The sequence below is a fragment of the Schistocerca piceifrons genome, chromosome 1 (assembly GCF_021461385.2).
Source record: "Schistocerca piceifrons isolate TAMUIC-IGC-003096 chromosome 1, iqSchPice1.1, whole genome shotgun sequence".
NCBI classification, from domain to species: Eukaryota; Metazoa; Arthropoda; class Insecta; order Orthoptera; family Acrididae; genus Schistocerca; species Schistocerca piceifrons.
In genome coordinates, this window is record NC_060138.1 from 578,529,783 (window position 1) to 578,552,229 (window position 22,447).

The following is a 22,447-nucleotide window of genomic DNA, read 5'->3' on the forward strand; positions in this document are numbered from 1 at the left end:
GTAACAGCTGACAAAACAAGTAATGCAGCCTTTGTTTTCTAGATAGTACTAATATCCAGGTACATCATTCATGGACGAACTATTGAAAGAGTTTGGAACTTCACAACACTAGAAAATCATGACACTCATTCTCGGGCAACATACATAACACAACAGATAAATCACCGTTTGGAGAACTGTGAACACAAACTAACAACAAAAATGTATGATGGTGCAGCAGTCACGAGTAGCTTGTGATGCACGATATGATTTCGTGTTAAAGAAAAGTTTTCCAATGCCTCTTACATTCAATGTTGTGCCCGCCAGTTGCATCTGTTTATGCTTCAAGCTGCTTCAATAAATAAAAATTTATGAATATTTTTCACTACACTTCATGGACTTTGCAGATTCTTTTCAGCATCTCCACAAAGAATAGCAATTCTCAATGAAATACTATGCATATCTACCAACTTTCAAAAACAGAAATCCAGAAGATCCCAAATCGCAAAAATTTAACATGTGTATGCATCGCAAGGTGTTCAAACATAGTGAGGAAAGAGATTACAGATAATGTTAAAACATATAATGTAGGCTACATTTTAAGATAACCATTTTCGAACTCTGAATTAGGTACTTACACAAGTTACTTGCTGATGAGTGTTAATTTTTTTGTCACTTAACACTGGGAACAGTTTACACACTACACAAAAATGAGCTTTTCTGCTCTTGATCTTGCAAGCCACAATACGAACGACAGTGTCAAAACTACTAAACTGAACATTTATTTACACTTATTTACAAAATTTTCAAGTTCACAGAACACTGGCTATATTCCATCACAGGTTGCAGAGGAGAGATGAAGACGAGTAGCTTTCTTCGCTTTCTTCAGAAATTCTGAAGGAAAACTATTCATGTAGCATGGACCACTGATTCTTGTTTTCAAAACAGAAATGGATCTCACAGTTTCATTTGACACACAGGACCTAAACTGATTGTGATTCTTCTTCATCAAGCCGAACACCCACTCAAACTCAGCACTGCTGTGCAGTAAATTCAAAATAGAAAGCATTAGCCTAAAAACCTATAGTACTTAGGAACACGAATGCTCATCAAGCAAGCCCATTTGGAATCATCTGTCAAGTTCTCACTCTCAACAGTAGCAGAGCCATCACCTGCAAAATGACTCAATTTTCCTGCTGCTATCCTTTATTTTCATATTGGAGACGTGTTTAACGGATTTAATGTGTCCAGAATGAGATTTTCACTCTGCAGCGGAGTGTGCGCTGATATGAAACTTCCTGGCAGATTAAAACTGTGTGCCCGACCGAGACCCGAACTCGGGACCTTTGCCTTTCGCGGGCAAGTGCTCTACCAACTGAGCTACCGAAGCACGACTCACGTCCGGTACTCACAGCTTTACTTCTGCCAGTACCTCGTCTCCTACCTTCCAAACTTTACAGAAGCTCTTCTGCGAACCTTGCAGAACTAGCACTCCTGAAAGAAAGGATATTGCGGAGACATGGCTTAGCCACAGCCTGGGGGATGTTTCCAGAATGAGATTTTCACTCTGCAGCGGAGTGTGCGCTGATATGAAACTTCCTGGCAGATTAAAACTGTGTGCCCGACCGAGACTCGAACTCGGGACCTTTGCCTTCGGATTTAATGTGATTTATTAATTCAGTTCTTCCTCCGTGAGCAATGTTTATATCACACAAACACATGGAACAGAACATTAATGTCTCATCTTTCCATGATAGCATAATACACAGAAATTCAGCACAATATAAATCCCTAAAAGACTGATGACATCATTTCTTAGTTGAACTCACCACGAAAACCCTAAATCACATAATAATATTGTCGGTCGACTTTCCATCAAATTTCAAACACTCGCATCTCAGAATAGCAGCTATTATCGAAAGTCAAAACTAAAATGCGATATGAATACAGTGGGCAGGAAAAATCTCGGGAGTTGAAAATCCGGAAAAAAACTATGTTCATCCAGAAAACTGGAAGACTACCCCAAAATCCAGAAATCTTCTGGGAAAACCGGAAAACTTGGCAGGTATGATTATGAAAACAGCTGCCAAGTTCTGTGCTTATTCTTTTGCATTTCCAGTCAAAGAGTGTCAATACTGTTTTCAAATATAGGGAAGATATTATCAAGTGCATGAATAATATAACCAATGGGGATATGTGATGAAAATACCATCCTGCAAGCCTGCGGCTTAGTAACTATTTTGAGGATGAAGGATTCATTTTATGGCTCTCGTTTTTTCATAATATTATGATCCACATTGATATTTTGTATAATCAGCTACAGAAAAGGATACTAACCCAACTTCTGCGTAAAATCAATTGACAGCTTTTGAGCATGAAATTATAAACTTCAGAGAATGTGTAAATGAAAAATTCAACAGAATTGCATAAGTATCACAAAAGAGTGAGAACAGAAGATGGAGAAGTGAAATGTGATCTATTACGGGAGGCAAAAGACATATGTGATGATGTAAGTTCCAGGGTGAAAGAAAGATTCAAGCTTAGAGAACACTTAGCCGCAGCCTCTCTCTTTCTACAAAGAAATTCACCATTAAATCTTCCAGCTTTCCAGAAACTTCTTTTAGAGCTGGTATTGAATGTTATTCTTTTTTGGAAGCAAAGAAACTTTGAACGGAGCTCTCTTATTTAAAGAAAGAAAAGGATTCAAAAGTATGTGTGCAGCTCTGTGCTTGCTAGACTCTGTAACAGCTTATAATATTTCTGATACACTGAATGAACTTGTGAAACTGTTGAAAGAATAATTATAATTACCATGATCACATCAGAAGAAGAACATTGTTTTTCATCACTGAAATGCATCAAAACTTTCTTACAGAACACTATGGAGCAACAAAGACTAGCACTTGCTGATTTTCTCACCTTTGTTAATGTTTTTATTAGTAAGCACGGTGCACCACCATCTTTTCTGGTCACAATCCAACAATAAATATGATTATGATTAAATGGAAATAAAAGAAACACCACCTACGATGTCAGGGACTGTGTTTTGGTGGACAAATACTTCAAACAAGTTAGTTACTTTGTAAGCCTGGGCATAAGTGGTATTTACAAAATAAGTTTGTCTCCACTACTGAACAGGCAGAATAATAAAACACTCATGTCCATCAAAATTCTTAATTGTCAGTAAATTTATTACACTTTATTTTTAGAGCAGTGCATATAAGCTATAATTTTAATTGAAGAAACAAGTGACATCTGCTCCCCACGTATCTCCAAATGCTTCACTATTACATCACTAATGTCAACACAGTTATAGTGATTAACACACACAGTTGTACACAGGAAATGAAAAAGTGCCAAAAATGGCAGATACCAACAGACAAAGCAACCTCAACAGATAAAGTTTTGTTAGCTGGTGGTGATGACTGTTCACAAGGAGTGGCAATTTTGTTTAGAGGTTGCTACCTGTCACTTAGGAACTGTAACATCTATTCCACATTATAAACCCAAATAAATCTCAAATGTTAGCTCTTAATCTCCCTTTCAATGTAGAACAAAGATTCTTCAAGTGTCTATTCGAGTTACATGTAATGATGAAAACAGGAAATGACACACCACAACGATTATATCAAAACCTTCTGAAAGGTTTGTGTGCAGGACTGGGACTTTAACCTGGAACCTTTGCTTTACACAATCAAATTTTCTATGGAATGAGCTATCCAGGTATGAATCATGGTTCATCCTTACAGTTTTACTCTTATTAGTACCTCTTTCTTACTTTTCAAACTTCAAGTCCCTTTCCAGCATGCGGTTTTAATAAGCCCGGAAGTTTCACATCAGTGACTTTCTTAAGAAAAAACATTGCAAATAATAAAAATATTAAGAAACACAGTGTAAATAATAAAAATCACAAAATATTTTAGGAAAATAAAACTAGAAATATGTTTCTGCAGACAACATAGCAATAAATTGTGTTTGTGATGGTTTTGGCAAACAAGGTCGAAATGCAATTAGCAATACTGTCCTCAGAAAAAGAAAATCAGATGTGAAATACAATGCTCAATGTTATTTCAGAACATATAAAACCTAAGTTTCCTCAATACTTCACCTATAACAATAATTTACAATAATGACTGCCATTTCTCTTAGGTTAAATAAGACAGATGTGATTTGTATATCTGCAGTATATTCTCCTTTTTGAGAAACTGTCACACTTTTCGTTGAATTTGCAACTACGTTATACAGTATAGTTCCTGACATTTATTCTATTGTTATATATTGGGGATACCCAGGAAGTAAGCCAATTTCCAGGTAGAGTGGGAAGGAAACAGAATAGTTTCTACACTGACTTGTGGAGTACATCATTGTGCTTAGAGCTGTGACAGCGAGAATGCTACATTATTTTTCATGAGACTATAGTAGTGTTGTAATGGAAAATTTCATCAAACGTGAAATCTTCTTTGCAAAACAACTTTCTGTGGCATAAAATCCAGGAGCTGTTGACATTCATCATGAAATTTGCATTTTATATAGCCCAAATGTGATGAGTGAAGTTGCTATGCATCAATAGTGTAACCTTATGATCTAATTTATTATGTAGCTACCAGTTTCAGCACTTCAATGTGCCATCTTCAGACCTTAGTCAATGCCGAAGCAGTTATCACGATCCGTATATATGCTGCATCAATGGCCAACATAATTGGTTTACGCAGACTATCTGCAACTGTGATGCCAGCACTCCAACCATCAACTGCCAATTGACGGTTGGAGTGCTGACAGCAAACTTACAGATAGTCTGTGTAAACCAGTTATGTTGGCCACTGATGCAGCATACAAATGGATCATGACAACCCCTTCAGCATCAACAAAGGCCTGGAGATGGCACATTGAAGTGCCCAAACTGGTAGCTACATAATAAATAAGATCACAAGGACGGTTGTATGCCTTTCATTTTTTTACAATAGTGTAATTTGTCTAATAGAATGCAAGAAAAACAATCTCAGATTATTTCCCGCATTTCCTGTTTTTTTTTTTAAAAAAAAAATCCCAGGTGAAAATACACTATACTCCAGATGAATGTGTGTTTTTTCCATTCAAGAGACAATATACTTTCCTTCAGAGGTGTAAAACTTATCAATCCTCTTAATGCTACAAATTTTAAACAGCAGTGTAGAAAGTTACCTTTAAGCTTGGCCTTTTTTACAATGTGTTACCTTTATGCACCAATAAAACTTTAAATCATGGTATAAATGGCTGCTCTTCTGGGACTGAAATTTTTCTAAGTGGCTGGCTCTCAAAGTGCTAACTTTTGAATGAAAGTCAAATGTTCAGTTATGTAAGAAATCCATCTCATGTTCTCACACTTAATTTATCTTGCACGAAAAAAAATTGACTTTGAAAATAATGCTTCTCAAACAACTCACAATATTTTCCCATGACCTGTTAGAAATGTAAAAAGTTGTGACATCACACACATCGAAAGCAGTTTGTTGTTACAAAGTATTGCATAGTCCTCTTCCTAAAGTCCTCGACACATTTTGCTGTCGGCATACACTTGTGTGCGCAGTGTGTTTTTTTTGCTGTAAATGGTGCATTTCCTTTGCAACTTAAATCTTATTTTGGTGTTATTCTCTTGTTTATGTTTTATTGCTACAGTATTATTCTGCAGCAAAAGGCAAAAGTAAAATTATTTGTTAGAGTATCAGTCTTTACAAGTCAAAATACAGAAACCCAACTGAAAACTACAACAATAAAAAATTCCCAGAATGCTAAAAAATTTCCACGTTTCTCCCGGATGAAAAACATTCCTGCTTTTTTCCCAGATTTCCCAAAGAGTGGACACATGAATGTAAATGATGCTGATGCCAATAGCATTTGCTGCCTGTCTGTAATCAGCAACAACTGGAACTGAAACTGACATAAATATTTATGAAAACTTGTGTTCCATAATGTATCAACAGCTTTATTCAGATTTCCAGAGCATTCTGTAAGTGATCATGACTAAACTAGTTGAGAGTCACTAGTTCCGTGCTCGTTGAGTTCTGAATCGCTTTTTGAGAACCACAACACTCAACAGATGATTGCTTCTTTGTGCTTTCTTATTTGTTACAATACAGAAGAAAAAATTCTTCTGAACAGAACCAAGGCCAAACCCAATCAGTCAGAGAAGTTATGGCTAGCAATTATTGGGGCACTCAAGGAACCTTGTGTGTTGATTTTACGGAATGTAGAAGCAAATCAATCCTGAAGTCTACTGTGAAATATTAAAAAAACACAGAGTAGACATTCAAAACAATTGGCCTGGTTATCTTGGCTATTGGTTTCTTTTTACAGCACAATAATGCTTGGTAACACAATGCTCGACAACCACAAGAACTGTTACATCAGTTCAAATGGGACACTTGTGAACATCCATCCTACAGTAGAGACTTTGTTCCAAGGGTTTCCACCTCTTCATGCACAAGAAATAGTGCTTCACCCTGAACACTTAGACTAAGTGCAAGATGCTGTCAGAATTTTATGAAGTGGGAATAAGTTGACTTGTCAGCAGATAAGACAAATGCTTAAATTTGAATGGCAATTATGCAGACAAGCAATACAAAGGTTCAGCTTTCAAAAATTTACAATATTTATTTTTACCTATGGCAGTATTTATTTATGGCCTAGTAGAAGTTATTTTCTGGATAGTCCTCATATCTGCTTATTGCATTTAATTTTATGTAATCTGCATACACAATCAATCACAAAGGCTTGCACTACATCAACATTAACTATATAAAAATGTTCTATTTGTGTTTGCAGTGTATAAAGTGCATTACGTCCAAACTGCCTTGTGCACTTTTTGTCATTATGCCTAATAAAATGAAAAAAAAAAGGAAGAGGAAAAAAGTTAAACATAACAGCAATTCACGAGATATATGACGTATCAGTTTGGTTGTTGGATTATTTTACTTTAATGGGTATTCTTTTTGGGTTTAAACACATTACATAGCAAACATACAAACAAGTGAACACAAATATAATCATATTTTATACAATACAAATTAATATTTTTACACAATTTGACAGCCACAGAGAAAGGGAAGTGATATAAAAATAGTGAGCTACAGAACACAATGAATGTGGATTGTAATATGATTCTAGCACATGTTTTGTTCCAGAACAATAAAGTACATTACAAGACATAAAATAATTAAATTACCTGTAAACTTGTGCTTCTAATGCAGCAATATCTCTCTGCCTTTCACTTTCTTTGCCACGGCCAGCTTTACCTGGTTTGTTCTTGGCTAGCAAATTGGGATCTAATGACTTTTTCCCTTTAGTGCTGAACAGTCTCTGAGCCCTTTCTTCAAGTGTTCTGTGAAAAGTACAAGAACATACATAAATATTTATTAATATAGAAACTGTTTAAATTACATATTCCCAACATAATGTCACTTGGTACAGCAGGAAACACAACCAGAAAAAATATATGTTTCAGTCTATAAATGCCATCTCTTATTTTGCCTACTGCTGACTGGTTTCAGAACACAGGACCATCCTCAGACAAGCCTCTGGCATGCAGGTGCCATGCTGCTTCCCAAGCAGGTGTGTCAAATACTGCATGCCAGGAGAAGATGTGAGGATGATATGGTGTACCCAAACCAGCAACCACTAGGCCCAATAAAAGAACTGTGATAAAATACATATTTTTTCTAACTTCAATTGGTCCGCCATCTGATAACACGAAGAAACAGAGACAACCCACCTTCTAATATTTATGAAAAATAGTAATTTGTTTAAAAAGGAGCACCTCAAAATATGGCAGCTGCAGGAGGAAGAGGGGAGAATGTGATTTGACAAAAGACATTCTTCTGGCTTGCATTAAACACATAATAAATTCCAAAATGACATGAAAGTAATTGTCAAATATTTTAGAGAAAAATATGCAAATAAAGAGAAACACTTTGAAAATAGTATGAAAAATGTGTTTACATCACTGGTGTTCAAGCCAAATAACAGAGCACAGGTTGCTCATTTTAGAACTGGAAGCAACATCATTACTGTCAATGCACACAACCACAAAGTATTTGCCTTAAATAACAGAAAATTCAGTTATGTACATGGGTATGAAATTTAAACCCCCATTTCATTGTGACAAAACATGAAAAAAAATCAGAGGAAATATGTAGTACTACATGAATGAAACTGTCATTGGCAACCAGCAGACAAAAATATTTTATCAGCCATGTGGTATGCAACCTGCACATTTTCTTTTCTTGGTTTTGCTTTGAATCTTTCCTGTCTTGGGTCAAAAGCTTTTATATTGCATTACAATGTGGCATAATATTAAGACAAAGGTTGCATATTGTTAACTGGACCAAAAAAAATTGACTTTTTATCAGACAAGTATGCATATTTACCCTCCACATTTCAGTCCAAGAGCCATAAGTGCAGATTTGAGTCGATCCAAGCCTAGAGAAGCCAGTTCTTCCCAGGATGAGAAAGCCGAGAGATCAAGATGAGCTCCAACATGAGTAAGAGCGCTTCCAGTTTCTTTCTGAAAGCAAAGAGGACTATTTTTAAAAAGAGGTGAATGAATTTTGATTTGCAGTCAAATGAAAAAGATTAGTAAATGAATGGTCATAAAAACTATACCCTTATCATATCAAGAATGATATAAAAACATTTTTTAAAGGAAAGAGTATGAGATACACATTTTATTCATTTTTCTTTTATTAATATATTTTATTTTGTTGTATTCAAATTTTCAATGAACAGTGAGTTTTGTTTGTTGAAGAAGTGACTTACCGGCCAACCAGGGAAGGTTCCAGCTTCCCATTGTGCATTAAATTGCTTCTGCACATTTTCCATCTCAGCATTTATATCCAGCAATGGCTTAATTCGCTGAATATAGTCATGGAGGTAGTCAAGCAATGATTCCAAGTACTTTCTATACTCCGAATTTTTTCTATCTTTTGGTATGTCAAAAAGATGGTCAAATGTAGTCAGGTATGTTATGTAGTCCACTTTCTAAAATATAAATCTTAAGTATAAAAATCCATTTCTTACATTAGCTGTGTATCATCACACGGCCATAAAATAAAAAAATCATGGTTAATCATGAAACAACTTATGAAAAATTGCATACTTACCTCTATACCCTTAAGATTGACGTACTTCTCATAGCATTCATGAAGATCAAGATATTTTCCATAACCTTCTTCATCCGTAAACTCAACCATGTCTGTGAAGTAAGTCACGAGAAATGTATTAAATCTGCGAAGGACATTTCGAAAAGGAATAGCAATCACCATATTAGGTAAAACAACAAACTTATTTTTCACATTAAGCAGAAAATAAAATTTCTTACAATTCAAAATAGTATTAAACAAAAAATGAATACTTATTTTAAGGAAGCAAAATGTTTTATTTTATTCTACTCTTTTCAGAAAGCTGGATATGGACAGAAATGATGCTACTAGCATTTTATCAACAATGTCGACCAAGACGATGTTTTCTATTGACAGCACTCAAGTTTGATGGCCAAAAGCCAAAAATGAGAAATGCATAAAGAGGAAATGTTATAAATGAAGCTATGAGTTGGTCCATGACCAGATGCGCCTATCTGCACACCAGTTAACTTGTCACAACATTTTAAAAAACTGAGTAAGGTACCAGACCTAGCTTTCCTTTACGTAACAAACTGCAGGATTTGAAAAAGTCATAGTACTGCCTTGAGCTGCTGGTATTATTTACACACGTTACAACAGTTTCAGTCATCTAAGCATCATCATGTTCCTATAAACCAAATAAAATAACACATAAGTGGCATTATAGGCTTAAACTGTAATGTATGTGACATTCCCTTACATTTATGTATTGTTGTTGTTGTTCTTGTTAATATTTACATCAGTAAACAGATCCATGGCAATTTATGGCTGTAATGTTACTTTTGTATAATTTTATTTGGTATACAGGAACGTGACGATGGCCAGACAACTGAAACTGGTTGTACAGCTACGGGGCAACACCATCTGAAAAAATTGCTCTGGTGAATATGTGTGTGTGTGTGTGTGTGTGTGTGTGGGGGGGGGGGGGGGGGGCGCACGCTCCCATTTATTACGTCTGCAATATGAATAGTATCATTTCCAATTTTCATAGTTAATCTCAACATTGAAAGTTTTTGTACAAATCTTTGGAAAATTCCAAATAGAAAAATTTTACATTAAGGTTTTTTCTTCAATGTATATTTTTAACAGAAAGTTATATAAAGAAAAAAAGGACTCTTGTTTGGTGTAGTAGGTTTGTGAGTACAGTGATTACTGCCAAACAGTGGTAACAATTATTCCAGCGACTTATAACCAATCAAATACAAATGTATAAGATTTACTGCAGTCAATATTAATTACACCACCAAAAGTCAATTATCTCACTAAAAAGCAGTAATCATTCTGGGCATGAGGGTGTTTCTAGCAGATAACTGAATTTTAGTGCTGACTCACTATGACCTACCTTGAGTCATCTTTGCAATGAATTTATAATTTAAAGAGATTTTTCATTATCAACATAAATGTGCTGACATTAGACCCTCAATAAAAAGAAGAGATGAAAACTACATCTAACACACACTCTATTAAAAAAAAAAAACTAGGAAAGGAGCCCATGATTACACTCTTTTCACAGTATACCTAACTACCTTTCAGTTATGTTCTAAAAATATTTTCTCAGAAATTAATTCCCGTCAGCCCTTAACAACAGAAAATATCCTGACGGCATATTTTGTGAGTTGCTGAGACCTTTGATTGTGTAGTCCATACAATTCAGCTTGGGAATCTAAAATGTTACGTCTTTAATGGCAACTTTCTTGCATGGATAGGATAGTCTCTTCATAATAGAAAGCAGAGCGATACAGTGGCCAACTGCACTGCAGGAATAAAACTTAACTCGGAATGGAGCAAAACGAGAGTGTTCAATGAGATTCTGTTCTAGCTTCACTCCTGTTATAACATATGTAATTGACTTTCCACCGGGTGTATAAGCGGAAACACACACACACAAATCCCAGATTTTTTCCCAGATCTCTCTGTTAAAAATGCACTAGAACTTTCCGGCATTTTAGAAAATTAAACTCAGCAAGGAAGGGGGGAGAGAGGAATGTGTTTTGGATAGATCTTTGACATGCAGCAACATTTATGCTGCATATTTTCATATTACGACATGCTGCATATTTACGGAAGTATAAATTCAAATCCCACCAAACACAACATGTTAATTTCAGAAGCACTGAAATAGAGATTGCAATGTGCTATTGTAAACCAGTCATAGCTAATGTCATGTGATCTCGGCACCCAATGACAGCAGATATTCAGACCATAGGATACATACGTGATGTAGTCAGCCAATAGCAACACCACTGTCACGTAACAAACACAAAAATAGGAAAAGTTAATGGTTTAAATTAATGTACATAGAGTAGCTACATGAAAAGCTAAGCTTTCAGATATAATAATAGTCTTGAAGATTAATAAGCTACAAAAAAAGTTAAGCATTCAAATATAACATTGGTTTTTTTAGAGCGTGTTACACTCTAAGATACATCACACAAATATGCTAGTAAAATTTTAAACAATGACATTAATGTCTGGTCTTCTGGGTTTGAAATTATTCTAAGCGACTAGTCCTGGAAGTGTTAAGTTTTAAATGGGAGTCAAATGCCCTGTGCTTTAAGAAATTCATTGCACATTCTCACACATAACGTAGTTCATCCTGTGTAAACGCAAATTTCCTTTGACAATAATAGCGCTTTTCAAAGAACCATTTGCAATATTTTCCCACGACCTCTTAAACATGGGTTCATTTCAGCAGCTGCCAGAGAGCACCAGAAAACAGGTGTTACTATGCCTGGGCAGCTACGATGATGTAGGAAACCCATATGTTTGTACACATACAGCATTAAGAGATCTTACATGACGTCATAAAAGAAATAGGACAACAAAGGATACTTCAAGTGCATAGGAATTTTGTAACCCATACTAAAATGCATAATTCAGCTTAAAGGACACATTTGTATGTCCCAACCTGATACTAAGTTTTTCAGTGCACTTCTTGGAGTTCCAGTACTATATTGTCTAGTATTTGATTCCTTATTATGACAATGCCATACGTCCCAGAAGACAAAAATGTGCACTTGAAATTCAGTAAACAGCTGAAACTAGCCAATAGTGTGGAATGAAACACTTCGTTTCTTATAAATTGACTGCATCTGTTGAAAAGATTAATAAAAGCCATATTTATTGAGCAAACCAACAAAAATAACATCATTGCTGTGCAAGGCGATTAATGCTTGACTGCCAAAAATGTGGAAATAAAATCAAATCAGAAAACTGAAACTAATAACAGCCTTCTGTAATTGTGTGAATGTGTTTCAATTCATCTGATAGCTCCCGGCAACAGAAATCCGTTTTGTTTTCATTTTACATGTGAACTGTAAATGAAGAGGAAATAGGACATAAGGAAACAGTAAAATCACTAAATACGAACATGTCACTATACCCCACCCCACTAAAACCCAGACTGCTCTGCGCATGTGCGAGTCTGGCAGCTTGGGTGTGCCAGAAAAATTTTTCTGTGTAGCGTGACTGCTTCTTGCTACTGGTGCAGCCACCCACGCTTCCAGTAGACAGAAGTGGGAGAAGGCACTGCTCATACGCAACTCAACTGCGCATGAGCATCAGCTAGCAACTGCTTAAAATGAACTTTAAACAGTTGTGACGTCATGCTCATCAGAAGCACTTTGCTGTTATGAAGTATTCCATATCTTCGTCCTAAAGCCTTTGATGCATTTTGCTGTTTAGCAGCTCTTACCAGTCAAAACTACAAAAATTTAATTCAAGACTAAAACAATGAAAAATTTCAGGAATTCTAAAAAATTCCCAGGTTTTTCCCGGATTTCCTGCTTGTCTCAGAGCGTAGACACCCTGTTCCAATGACATGGCAAGACAACTCAAAAATTGCAAGGTTCACTGATTATACAAGTATACTGCTATATTGTACAGACTAATACATGCCACTCACTATAAAATGCACCTTAATTTTTAAGCTTTTTTTTTTAATGGCACTTCTCCCATTTTATTATTAGATAGCAAAGCCAGACTGAAAACATCTTAGTTGATAAAACCAAACTGACCTTTAAAATCACCATCTAAACTTTTCTTCTCCTTCCTCATCATCATCATCATCATCATCATCATCATCACGTAGAAAATGGTACTCACTGCCATCAAGAGTGTTACTTACGCCACACTTCTTGAAAGATTTAACAATAATGTCTTCATCACTCCAGACCATGACTGTTTTATCCACCCGCATACTGGTTTCCTTCGCACGAATTCATGTTGGGTTTCATCTATCATCCCATTCGTCCCATCCGTCTCTCATTTACACTTTAAACAGTTTATTTCTCGAGATATTATGAAGTTGCAATTGTGAAGTAAGTCCTCCCGGAATAACAGCAAGCTCTGTGTTTCCCTGTCTCAATTTCTCTTTCACAGAATTTTTCAAGTGACTACTAAATTGATCTAGCACAAGAAGAGAATTCTTCTTCAACAAAGCAACTTTACTTCTCTCCCACACTGATAATCCATAATTTCATATGTCTCGTCTGTCCAACCCTTGTCATGTGAACAACAATACCTGGCAGTATTTCCAAAGGTTTTGGCATTGTTTTGTGCTTGAAAATAGTCACTGGATTAAGTTTAGTACTGTCAGCACAACATGGAAGGAAACAGTGTAGCACATTTTCTCACGCCCACTTGTTTTTATAGTTACAGTTTTAGCACAATTCATGGCATCAGTTCTGTTACTCAGTATATCAAATGTCAGAGGAGCTTCGTCCATATTCAATTTCTGGCTTAGTTCCGCACTCATTTTCTTACGATGTTGAACAATACAGTGATGAAAAGAAATATTCTCTCTTCATACTTTGGTGGCATTTTCTGAGATATTTTGGTTTTGTCTCGCATGTTACATCCATGACGCTTCATAAAACTTTAGCACCAACCAACTCCACCGCTAAAGTCTGTTAAGTTTTACTGTAGCGCTACCTTACCAACTTGTATTTGAATCATTTCTGTATTAATTCCAATGCCATTTTGACAGTGCCTTTGAATCCATTTCAATAAGTCATCATTTAGATCGGGCCATTTTGGATTCAGTCTTCTGTTTGGACATTTGGTCTTCCTCATTTTTTTCATTTCTCCTTTACTAGCCTGTCAAATGCAAGTGGTTTTTTCTGTTGGTGGAGGGCCAAAATGCCGCTCAGCTGCTCTGTTTCCATGTTCTTCAGCATATGATATTATTTTCAATTTATAGCTCGCATCATATTAATACCTTTTACTTATTAACACAACTACTGTACTGTTACCAATAACACAAATCACTTTCAATTCAAGTTCACTGGTACCGTAGATTGCAGTTAAGCATCATAGGTTAGACTGTGTTCTGGGTACAAGATGGCGGGGTGGGAGGGAGACAGTTTTAGCAAGTTTGTGAATCCCCGCAACTCATGTTCGTCGCATCAGTGCACTGCTGCTTCCAGTTAAATCTAATGTTGCCAGATAGAGATTCGTTCCCTGCAGCAGAGAAAATATGGCCATTTTCTAGACTGGCAAGAATTTTAAATCAGACACTGGACATTTTTAAACTAATTTTGAGTACAAGACACACCTGCATACAGGTTATTTTTATACAATTTTCAAGTATAAGATGCAGCTGCATTTTGGAGGCAGTAGTCTGTACAATATGTAAACCAAGGGTCTTAATCCACAAAAACTAGATGATAAACAAATGGTTTACATCAATAAATGCAATTCTTATTTTGATAAAGACTCACAGGAGTCTTACATAGTAACATTCTGTAACACTGCAGCTAAAGCAAACAAATTCAATTACCAAAAAACAGCAAGAATAGCAAGTAGTAAAGTTGGAGAAATGGCCTGATGAAGAAAGGTTAATATAGAATAAGTTATAGGCAACCATTCACTCCATTATTTTATGTGTTGCTCAACCCAAGAATTTCCATTATTGTTCTAAATGTTAATACTGGATGCCCACTATGACCAAGAACCAACTGCATCCTATGAAAAGCAATAAACTGGAACTCCATAATTTGTAGAAGCTGAACAAGAAAGTAATGCAATATCTAACAGTTGCTTCTCTTTCCAATCCAGGTGCCAGTACTTTTTTTTATTTTGGATCAATACATAAAAAAAGACTTTGTATAAAACAGGAAAATAACTTTTTCATCCATTATGTCTTATAACCATAAAAAAATCATTTTTCTTAAAATCAGGATGGATCCGAGTTAAACAAGACACACAAACCACAAGTAAAATTCAGTGACTTCGTTCCCAGTCAGCAAGGCACTGTGTTAAATGCGGCAACACAATCTGTAAGAGACACTGTGAGGTAAGCTTAAAAAGAGCAGATTGATATTTAAGTAACAAGATTAACACAACTAAGAATACCGTCTATGTCTTCTGTTTTACATGCCATCACAGTTTATGACTATTTTCATCAAAAATAGCATCTAAGCAGAATTTTGTCACACAGACTTTTGTCTTCAGATATCTGAGGAAGAAGACAACTTGTACAAAGTACGAAGTTTTCAGGCTTATTTAACAAGCTACGTTCTGTTACCTTGTGCTGAGAGTAAATGAAAGTATAGTATTATCATACTTGCTTGTTCATCTGAGGGATTTTCGCGCAGTTTATTCAGTTCTTCAAATTCCACAGACATAGGGATACTGATCTGAAATTGAAGAGAAATTACATTAAAGCTTGTTCACAATTTCCATTGCACAGCATTTCAAAACTGTTACAATCTGCAATATAAAAACATTTAATAAGCAGTGACCAAGTTGCATTTAATAATTTGTTAGATTTTGGTACTATCTCACAGGCAAGCCATAATAAAATACAAACTATGAGGTTGGTGGAAAAGTTTGTAGCAATTTTGGTGGTGGTTAGTGTCCCGTTGACAACGAGGTCATTAGAGACTGAGCGCAAGCTCGGGTTAGGGAAGGAAATCGGCCGTGCCCTTTCACAGCAACCACCCCGGCATTTGCCTGAAACGATTTAGGGAAATCACGGGAAACCTAAATCAGGATGGCCGGAGACGGGATTGAACCGTCGTCCTCCCGAATGCGAGTCCAGTGTGCTAACCACTGCGCCACCTCGCTCGGTGTAGCAATTTTCTTTTGCATTTTGGTATTCTGGTTGCTATGGTCTCATTTATCAATTGTCATTTTTTATTTGTGGTTCACTGCAGCTCTCTGAGTTCACATACTGTCATTTGGATACAGTGTGTGGAGTGTGACAGCAGCAAAAGCATGTGCATGATGTATCAGGATAATCCCACTGGGACAAAGCACAGCAAGAAAATCGCTTTCTCCTTTTAAGGAGGATTCCTTCAATACTAGTGACTCTTCACATTTAAGAAGACCTTCGGGATTTGATGATGATCGTCTAAATGCATTAACCCACAGTGATCCATGTCAGTGTACTCGAGAACTGGCCAGTGTGAAGTGTGATCATTCCACCATTGTGGGACATTTACATGCAAAGGGGATGGTTCAGAAATCTGGTGTACGGGTACCACACACTTTACGCCAAAATCACAAAAATCAGTGGTGGCCATATGTGCACCTCTGCTTGCTCGTCATTAATTGGCTCATGAACAACACCCAACATTCCTATCCCACCATATTGTTACTGGTGATGAGACACGGCGTCTTTATGCTAACATAAGGAAAATAAAGAAATGCCTGAGCCCAAACAAAGCAGCAACTCTGCATACAAAGACCTCCGTGCATCCACAAAACATAATGTTATGTACCTGGTGGAGCAGCAACAGTTTGTTGCACTATGAATTGCTTCACCGAGGTGTAACCATCACTGCTGACATTTATTTGCAGATGGAACACAAAAACACTACACACTCTATGATAACACCTGTCCACACTCTGCTAGAATGTCAGAAAACAATATACAGGAGTTGGGTTGGGGAGTCATTCCATCCACCTTATTGACGTGATCTTGTGCTCTCAGATTTTCACCTTTCTGTTCTCTACTAAACAACCTTCCAGGAGCTTCCTTTCGAGTTGGAAATGCACTCTGAACATGGCTCAGCAATTTCTTCACTTCAAAACCACACGATTTCTACTCACAGAATTGAAAAGTTAAAAAAAAGTTACCCCAGTATTAAGTAGTGAAGGAGACTATATTGTCAATTACTGAAGTCTCTGCCTTGTGTTCATTAAACTCGCTGTGTTCATTAAACTTATGGACCAACCCAATAAATGCAGAATGCAATTTCACTCTGCAACTAAACATGAGACATGTAACTTCCTTGCAGATTAAAATAGCGTGTAACCATGACTCAAATCTGATCCCTCACTTTTAATGGGGAATACTTATAATCATTCTACACAGGTGTCTTCACAGCCCACCTTCACAGCTCCAGCTAATACCTCTCTACTACTTAACAAACTCTATACAATATCCTCTGAATGGTTTGTAGATCAGCACTTCTGAAACATAGCGAAGAACAGCTCAGCCAGAGACCAGAGCAAAGTTGATCGAAAGTTGCACTCGACTGTGCTCGAATATCTCACTCAGTAAGGGCGTTGTTAAGACGGCTATGCCCAAAGTTTTTAGCAGCCCGTAAACTGTAAGGCGGAGGACAATGGGGTTGTTTTCATTCGAAAGAGTGATGTTTTTTGACCTTGGGACGTGTGATCCCCCCACAGCGCGGTAAGAAAGCACAGGCAGTGCTCAGTCAGAGATGGTGCAGGATGGAGCTGTCGCGTCGTGACTTTCGCGCCATGATTTTTTACAGTTATAAAAAGGGTTTAAGTGCCAAAGAATGCCATTCTTCTTTGCTGCGTGTTTTTGGTGAAGCTTCCCCTTCCAGGGCCACAGTTGGGAATTGGTTTCGCGAGTTTTTGAGGGGTCGGCAGTCAATTGAAGATGAACCTCGTCCCGGTTGGCCAGCAACAGCTGTGACTCCTGAAAACATTGATGCTGTGAGGAAAATGATCAAAGAAGATCCACATCTTACATTTTGCGACATTGACGGGACCCTAAATATTGGATCAACAGCAGCACAAACCATCGTCCATAGTCACTTAGGCCTTACTAAGAGATGTGCCCGTTGGGTGCCACATTCCCTGACAGAAAGCCAAAAGGAGGCAAGAGTGGACTGGTGTCGTTTCATTCTCGAAAAATTCAACGGAGGGAAGTCCCAAGACACCTACAATATCGTCACAGGTGATGAAACGTGGGTCTACCATTACGACCCTGAAACGAAGAGACAGTCTTCTGTGTGGTGCTTCCCAGGGGAGGAACCACCCACAAAAGTTCGATGAAGTCGGAGCTCTGGAAAAAAAGATGGTGGCAACTTTTTTCATAAAGATCGGGCATCTCAACTCTGTGACCTTGGACACATGTCGTACAGTCTATGCTCAATGGTATGTGAACGATTGTCTTCCAAAAGTCATCCCCACATGGAAGTCACAGGATCCAAAGTCCAAGAGTGGGCATCTTCTGCTGTATCACGACAACGCATCTGCGCATAGGGCTGCCAGAACGATGGACTTTCTGGAGAAGGAAAAAGTGCGAGTGTTACCCCATCCCCCCTATTCACCTGACCTGGCCCCCTGTGACTTCTTTCTGTTCCCTAAGACTAAGGAAAAAATTTGAGGCCAGCGGTTTTCATCAGATGAAGAGGCCATTGCAGCATACAAGAGTGCACTAAGTGACATCCCAAAAGAAGCTTGGACTGACACATTTTCTAAGTGGTTTCAGAGAATGGAAAAATGTATACATGCTGCTAATGGAGAGTATTCTGAAAAGTTGTAAACGTTTTTTGGCAAATACATTTTTTTTCACACATTCTGCTAAAAACTTCCAGCATAGCCCTCGTTACAAAGTTCAAGTATCTGGGTTTCGGCCCCAGTCTAGAAATCTTTCAATTTGACAATCAGTGTCATAGATTGTAAAAATAGCAGACCAATAGTCCCATAGCAATTTACAACATATGCAGCACTAAATAAACATGTGTTAACACGTTACATAAATCTTATAAGTTAATTTTTTTTAGTGTGACCACAGAACCTGACGAACTTGACAAGTCACAATATGATCACCCAAATAGTTATAGAACCTCAACCACTCCTCACAGTTGGAAGAAGACAGTTTGCATTTATCCATTCCTAGGTAAGCTTACCAGACAAAATGTCAGCCATCCTCCTTAAAAGAAGACACTGGTTAATTTAAAGCTTGTAGATGATATAGAACTGGTACCAAGTGGCCATGTGACCCTTCACCATTGACATAAGTCATGGCAGAAAAGTGGTGTGTATGTGGCACTTGGTTCGATGGAATCAACACACTAAGATGGGTCAACATGGAGACCCAACAGAAAGGCAGAAAGATGGTATTGTATGTGGATGAGTCTATGACCATTATGTGAATGGAGCTGGCCAATGCGTTGGTGTATCAACGTGGACAGTTAAATGTATCTATACAGAATAGTGTATCAACATACACTGTTCCATATGTCTACAAGGAATGGCATACAGCTTACAGCCATATAACATGATATAAGAACACTAGTCATAAAAAGGTCCTGACCAACAGAGACTGAAGACTAAGTGTCATGTCTCTGTCAATCTGCTGCTGCCATTGAATGCACAGCCATCTCAAACTGTTTCTAAGTAAATGTTGTCAAAGGAACTGCAAGCAAATGGACATGTGGAATCAGGTACCTGCAAAAGGCCATTGCTCGCAGCACAACATCAAGCTGCATGCCTTTAACGCACCTAACAACAAACAAACTGGTCAGTAATTGACTGGAGATGTGTAATGTGACCTGATGAGTCTCAATTTTGCACTGACTGACAAATGGCCCACAGAGACATGTAACTTGCAGTCTGTTCCAGTCGGAAATGGTTCTGAGATGTTTTAGGGGTGTTTTTCATACCGTGCCTTGGCCCACTCATTCAGATTGACATGAATATGATACTTTCATTTTCCAAGGTGACAACAGTTGTTTTTACAGGGTTTCACAAAAGCACTTCTGGTATGATGGACAACACTCAAGGACCCAATTGCATCTTCATCAATCCACTAAATCACCTCATGTTACTTCCACAGAAAATGTATATGAATCATCTGTAAAAGCAAGTGAAATGTAGTAATCAACATTTGTGAATTTGCCGGTGCTACAAGATCTAATCATCAACAAATGGTTTCAGTTGGGTATGACATAAACAAACAAAAATTGTGGACGCTCTTTCTAGCTGAACTGAGGCCTTTATAAGGACTGTAGAGGATATTACATGGCATTAGCATGTTGTCTCCTGAGGGAGAGTAACTTTTTGGCTAGAATACTTCTTTGCTGTACAGGTGTGAGATGACTTTGAGAACTGTATATAAATAGACTCATCAGACCACAATAAATAATTCAAGGTTTATGCACCATGCTTAGTCAGGTTTAGAAATACCCATTTCACTGCATTAAGGTTATGGTTTTCTACTTTTCCGAGCACTTGCAGGACATAAGAGAAGCATTATTTCATCATGTTTGATAAATTGTTTTTGTGGGTGATACATTATTATACTTGTTACCATCAAAAATATGTCCTTACCAGGAAAAGTGAGAATAGTGTATTGCTAAAAAAAGAATAGAGGTCATTCACAGATTGTGTCGGAGGCATACCAACTCACATAACAATGATATTCCATGAATTTTAGAGTCTACTAACCATGATGTTGAGAACCATGTTTTGTGCCGAAATAATCAGGTAGGATGTTCCGCGGCTCTTCAACAATTAGGCTTCCATCTTAAAAGTGTACTACAGACATCCACCAACAATTAGAAAAAAAAGAGATAATTTACTGACACCCACAATCAGACATAATAGAATTTGCATATGAAGTTACCAGAATGGTTATACCAAACTGAAACACATCTTCCCCAAGCCAGAAGTGTCACTGCAGTCGCAAAGTTCAAGACTTACTACATACATGTAATTCCACTATTATATGCATGCTTCCCGTGATTTACCCATCTACTGCACATTAATCTGTAATGAGATGCTGTAAACGCCGATAGTGGCAGTTACTAAGTTTTAATGGCAGAGCACCTTTGTTTTATGACCACTGTTCAATTACACTGGCCACGAACAATGAAAAGCTGTTTCTAACTATGGCATGTATGGATCTTGTCATTTTAAGAAAGATATTAACGATGTGTGAAGCTGTAATGGCGCCAACACTAATCATGGATATTCTATGATCTGGTCATCTTTGACCTTAAGACTGGTTTGAGGCAGCTCTTCACACTAGTCTACCCTGTCTAAGCCTCTTCAGCTCTGTGTATCTTCTGCAACACTGCAACTTACTCCCCCCCCCCTCCTCCTCCTCCTCCCCCCCCCTCCCCACACACACACACACACACACACACACACACACACACACACACACACACACAAAATTGACAATTCCTTTTTACCTCAGGATGCGTGCTATCCAATCTTTTAGTCAAGGTGTGCAGTACATTTCTGTTCTCTCAAATTTGATTTCATACCTCTTCATTAGTTATACAATCTAGCCCATCTAATCATTCTTCTGTAGCACCAGTTTTCAAAAACATCTACTGCCTTCTTGTTCTAACTGTTTATCATTACCACTTCACTTGCAACACCCTTTTCTAGTCCTGGGGTGCTTCTGCGCCACTGATAGAACATTGCTAAATGTGTTGCCTGTTCTACTGTATAATCAGTATAGAAACTAAAACATACATCACGAGACCCCGATGTTAAGCTGCCATCAAGTGAATTCTCCATTTTCACACCACATAGTAATCTAAAGGAGGAGGGAATGAGAACTTCTGACAAAAGACAATGGAAAAATAGGCTGGGGATCAGCTGCACATTTGTTACTGTTATGTACAGCAAACTGCCAAACGCAAGTTCTGCATTCCATGAATGGAAGTCAGACTCTGTTGGAAATCATGTCCCCAATTTCTTTAAAAATTATTACCAGAAAGAAACTGTACTGGGGATTGTTATCATCATTACTGAAATTAATGCCTTTGCTATACCTCTAGACATGGTTTTCTTTCTTTCTTTTGCTACTGCCTGTACCTTGCATTGTGCGCAGGGGCGGCTGGGTTAAGTACGGATTTGGCATGGTTAATATGAAGGGGTGGCCAGATGCCCTTCCTGCTGCCAAACCATAACCCCCCCCCCCCCCCCCCGGACGGAATTAGTGTACCCCAGCTGTCAGTGTCTAGTGTAAATCGTGAAATAGTGTGAATGTGTTTCAAATGACTACAAGTCGTGTAACTGAGGCGGGACGTGGGGACCAGCCCGGTATTCACCTAGTAGGATGTGGAAAACTGCCTAAAAACCACATCCCGGCT

General features: G+C 37.6%; 1 protein-coding gene across 1 annotated transcript in view; it reads right to left on the reverse strand.

Moving 5' to 3' along the window:
- The window catches only part of LOC124786080 (splicing factor 3A subunit 3), a 78,303-nt gene that overhangs the window by 15,279 nt on the left and 40,577 nt on the right, over positions 1 to 22,447 (reverse strand). Inside the window, exons 4-8 of the mRNA XM_047254234.1 lie at positions 15,697 to 15,769; positions 9,114 to 9,205; positions 8,770 to 8,991; positions 8,382 to 8,518; positions 7,181 to 7,336 (exon numbers count right to left, since the gene is read on the reverse strand). Coding sequence (XP_047110190.1) covers positions 7,181 to 7,336; positions 8,382 to 8,518; positions 8,770 to 8,991; positions 9,114 to 9,205; positions 15,697 to 15,769 — 680 coding nt within the window. The remainder of the gene's footprint in view (positions 1 to 7,180; positions 7,337 to 8,381; positions 8,519 to 8,769; positions 8,992 to 9,113; positions 9,206 to 15,696; positions 15,770 to 22,447) is intronic.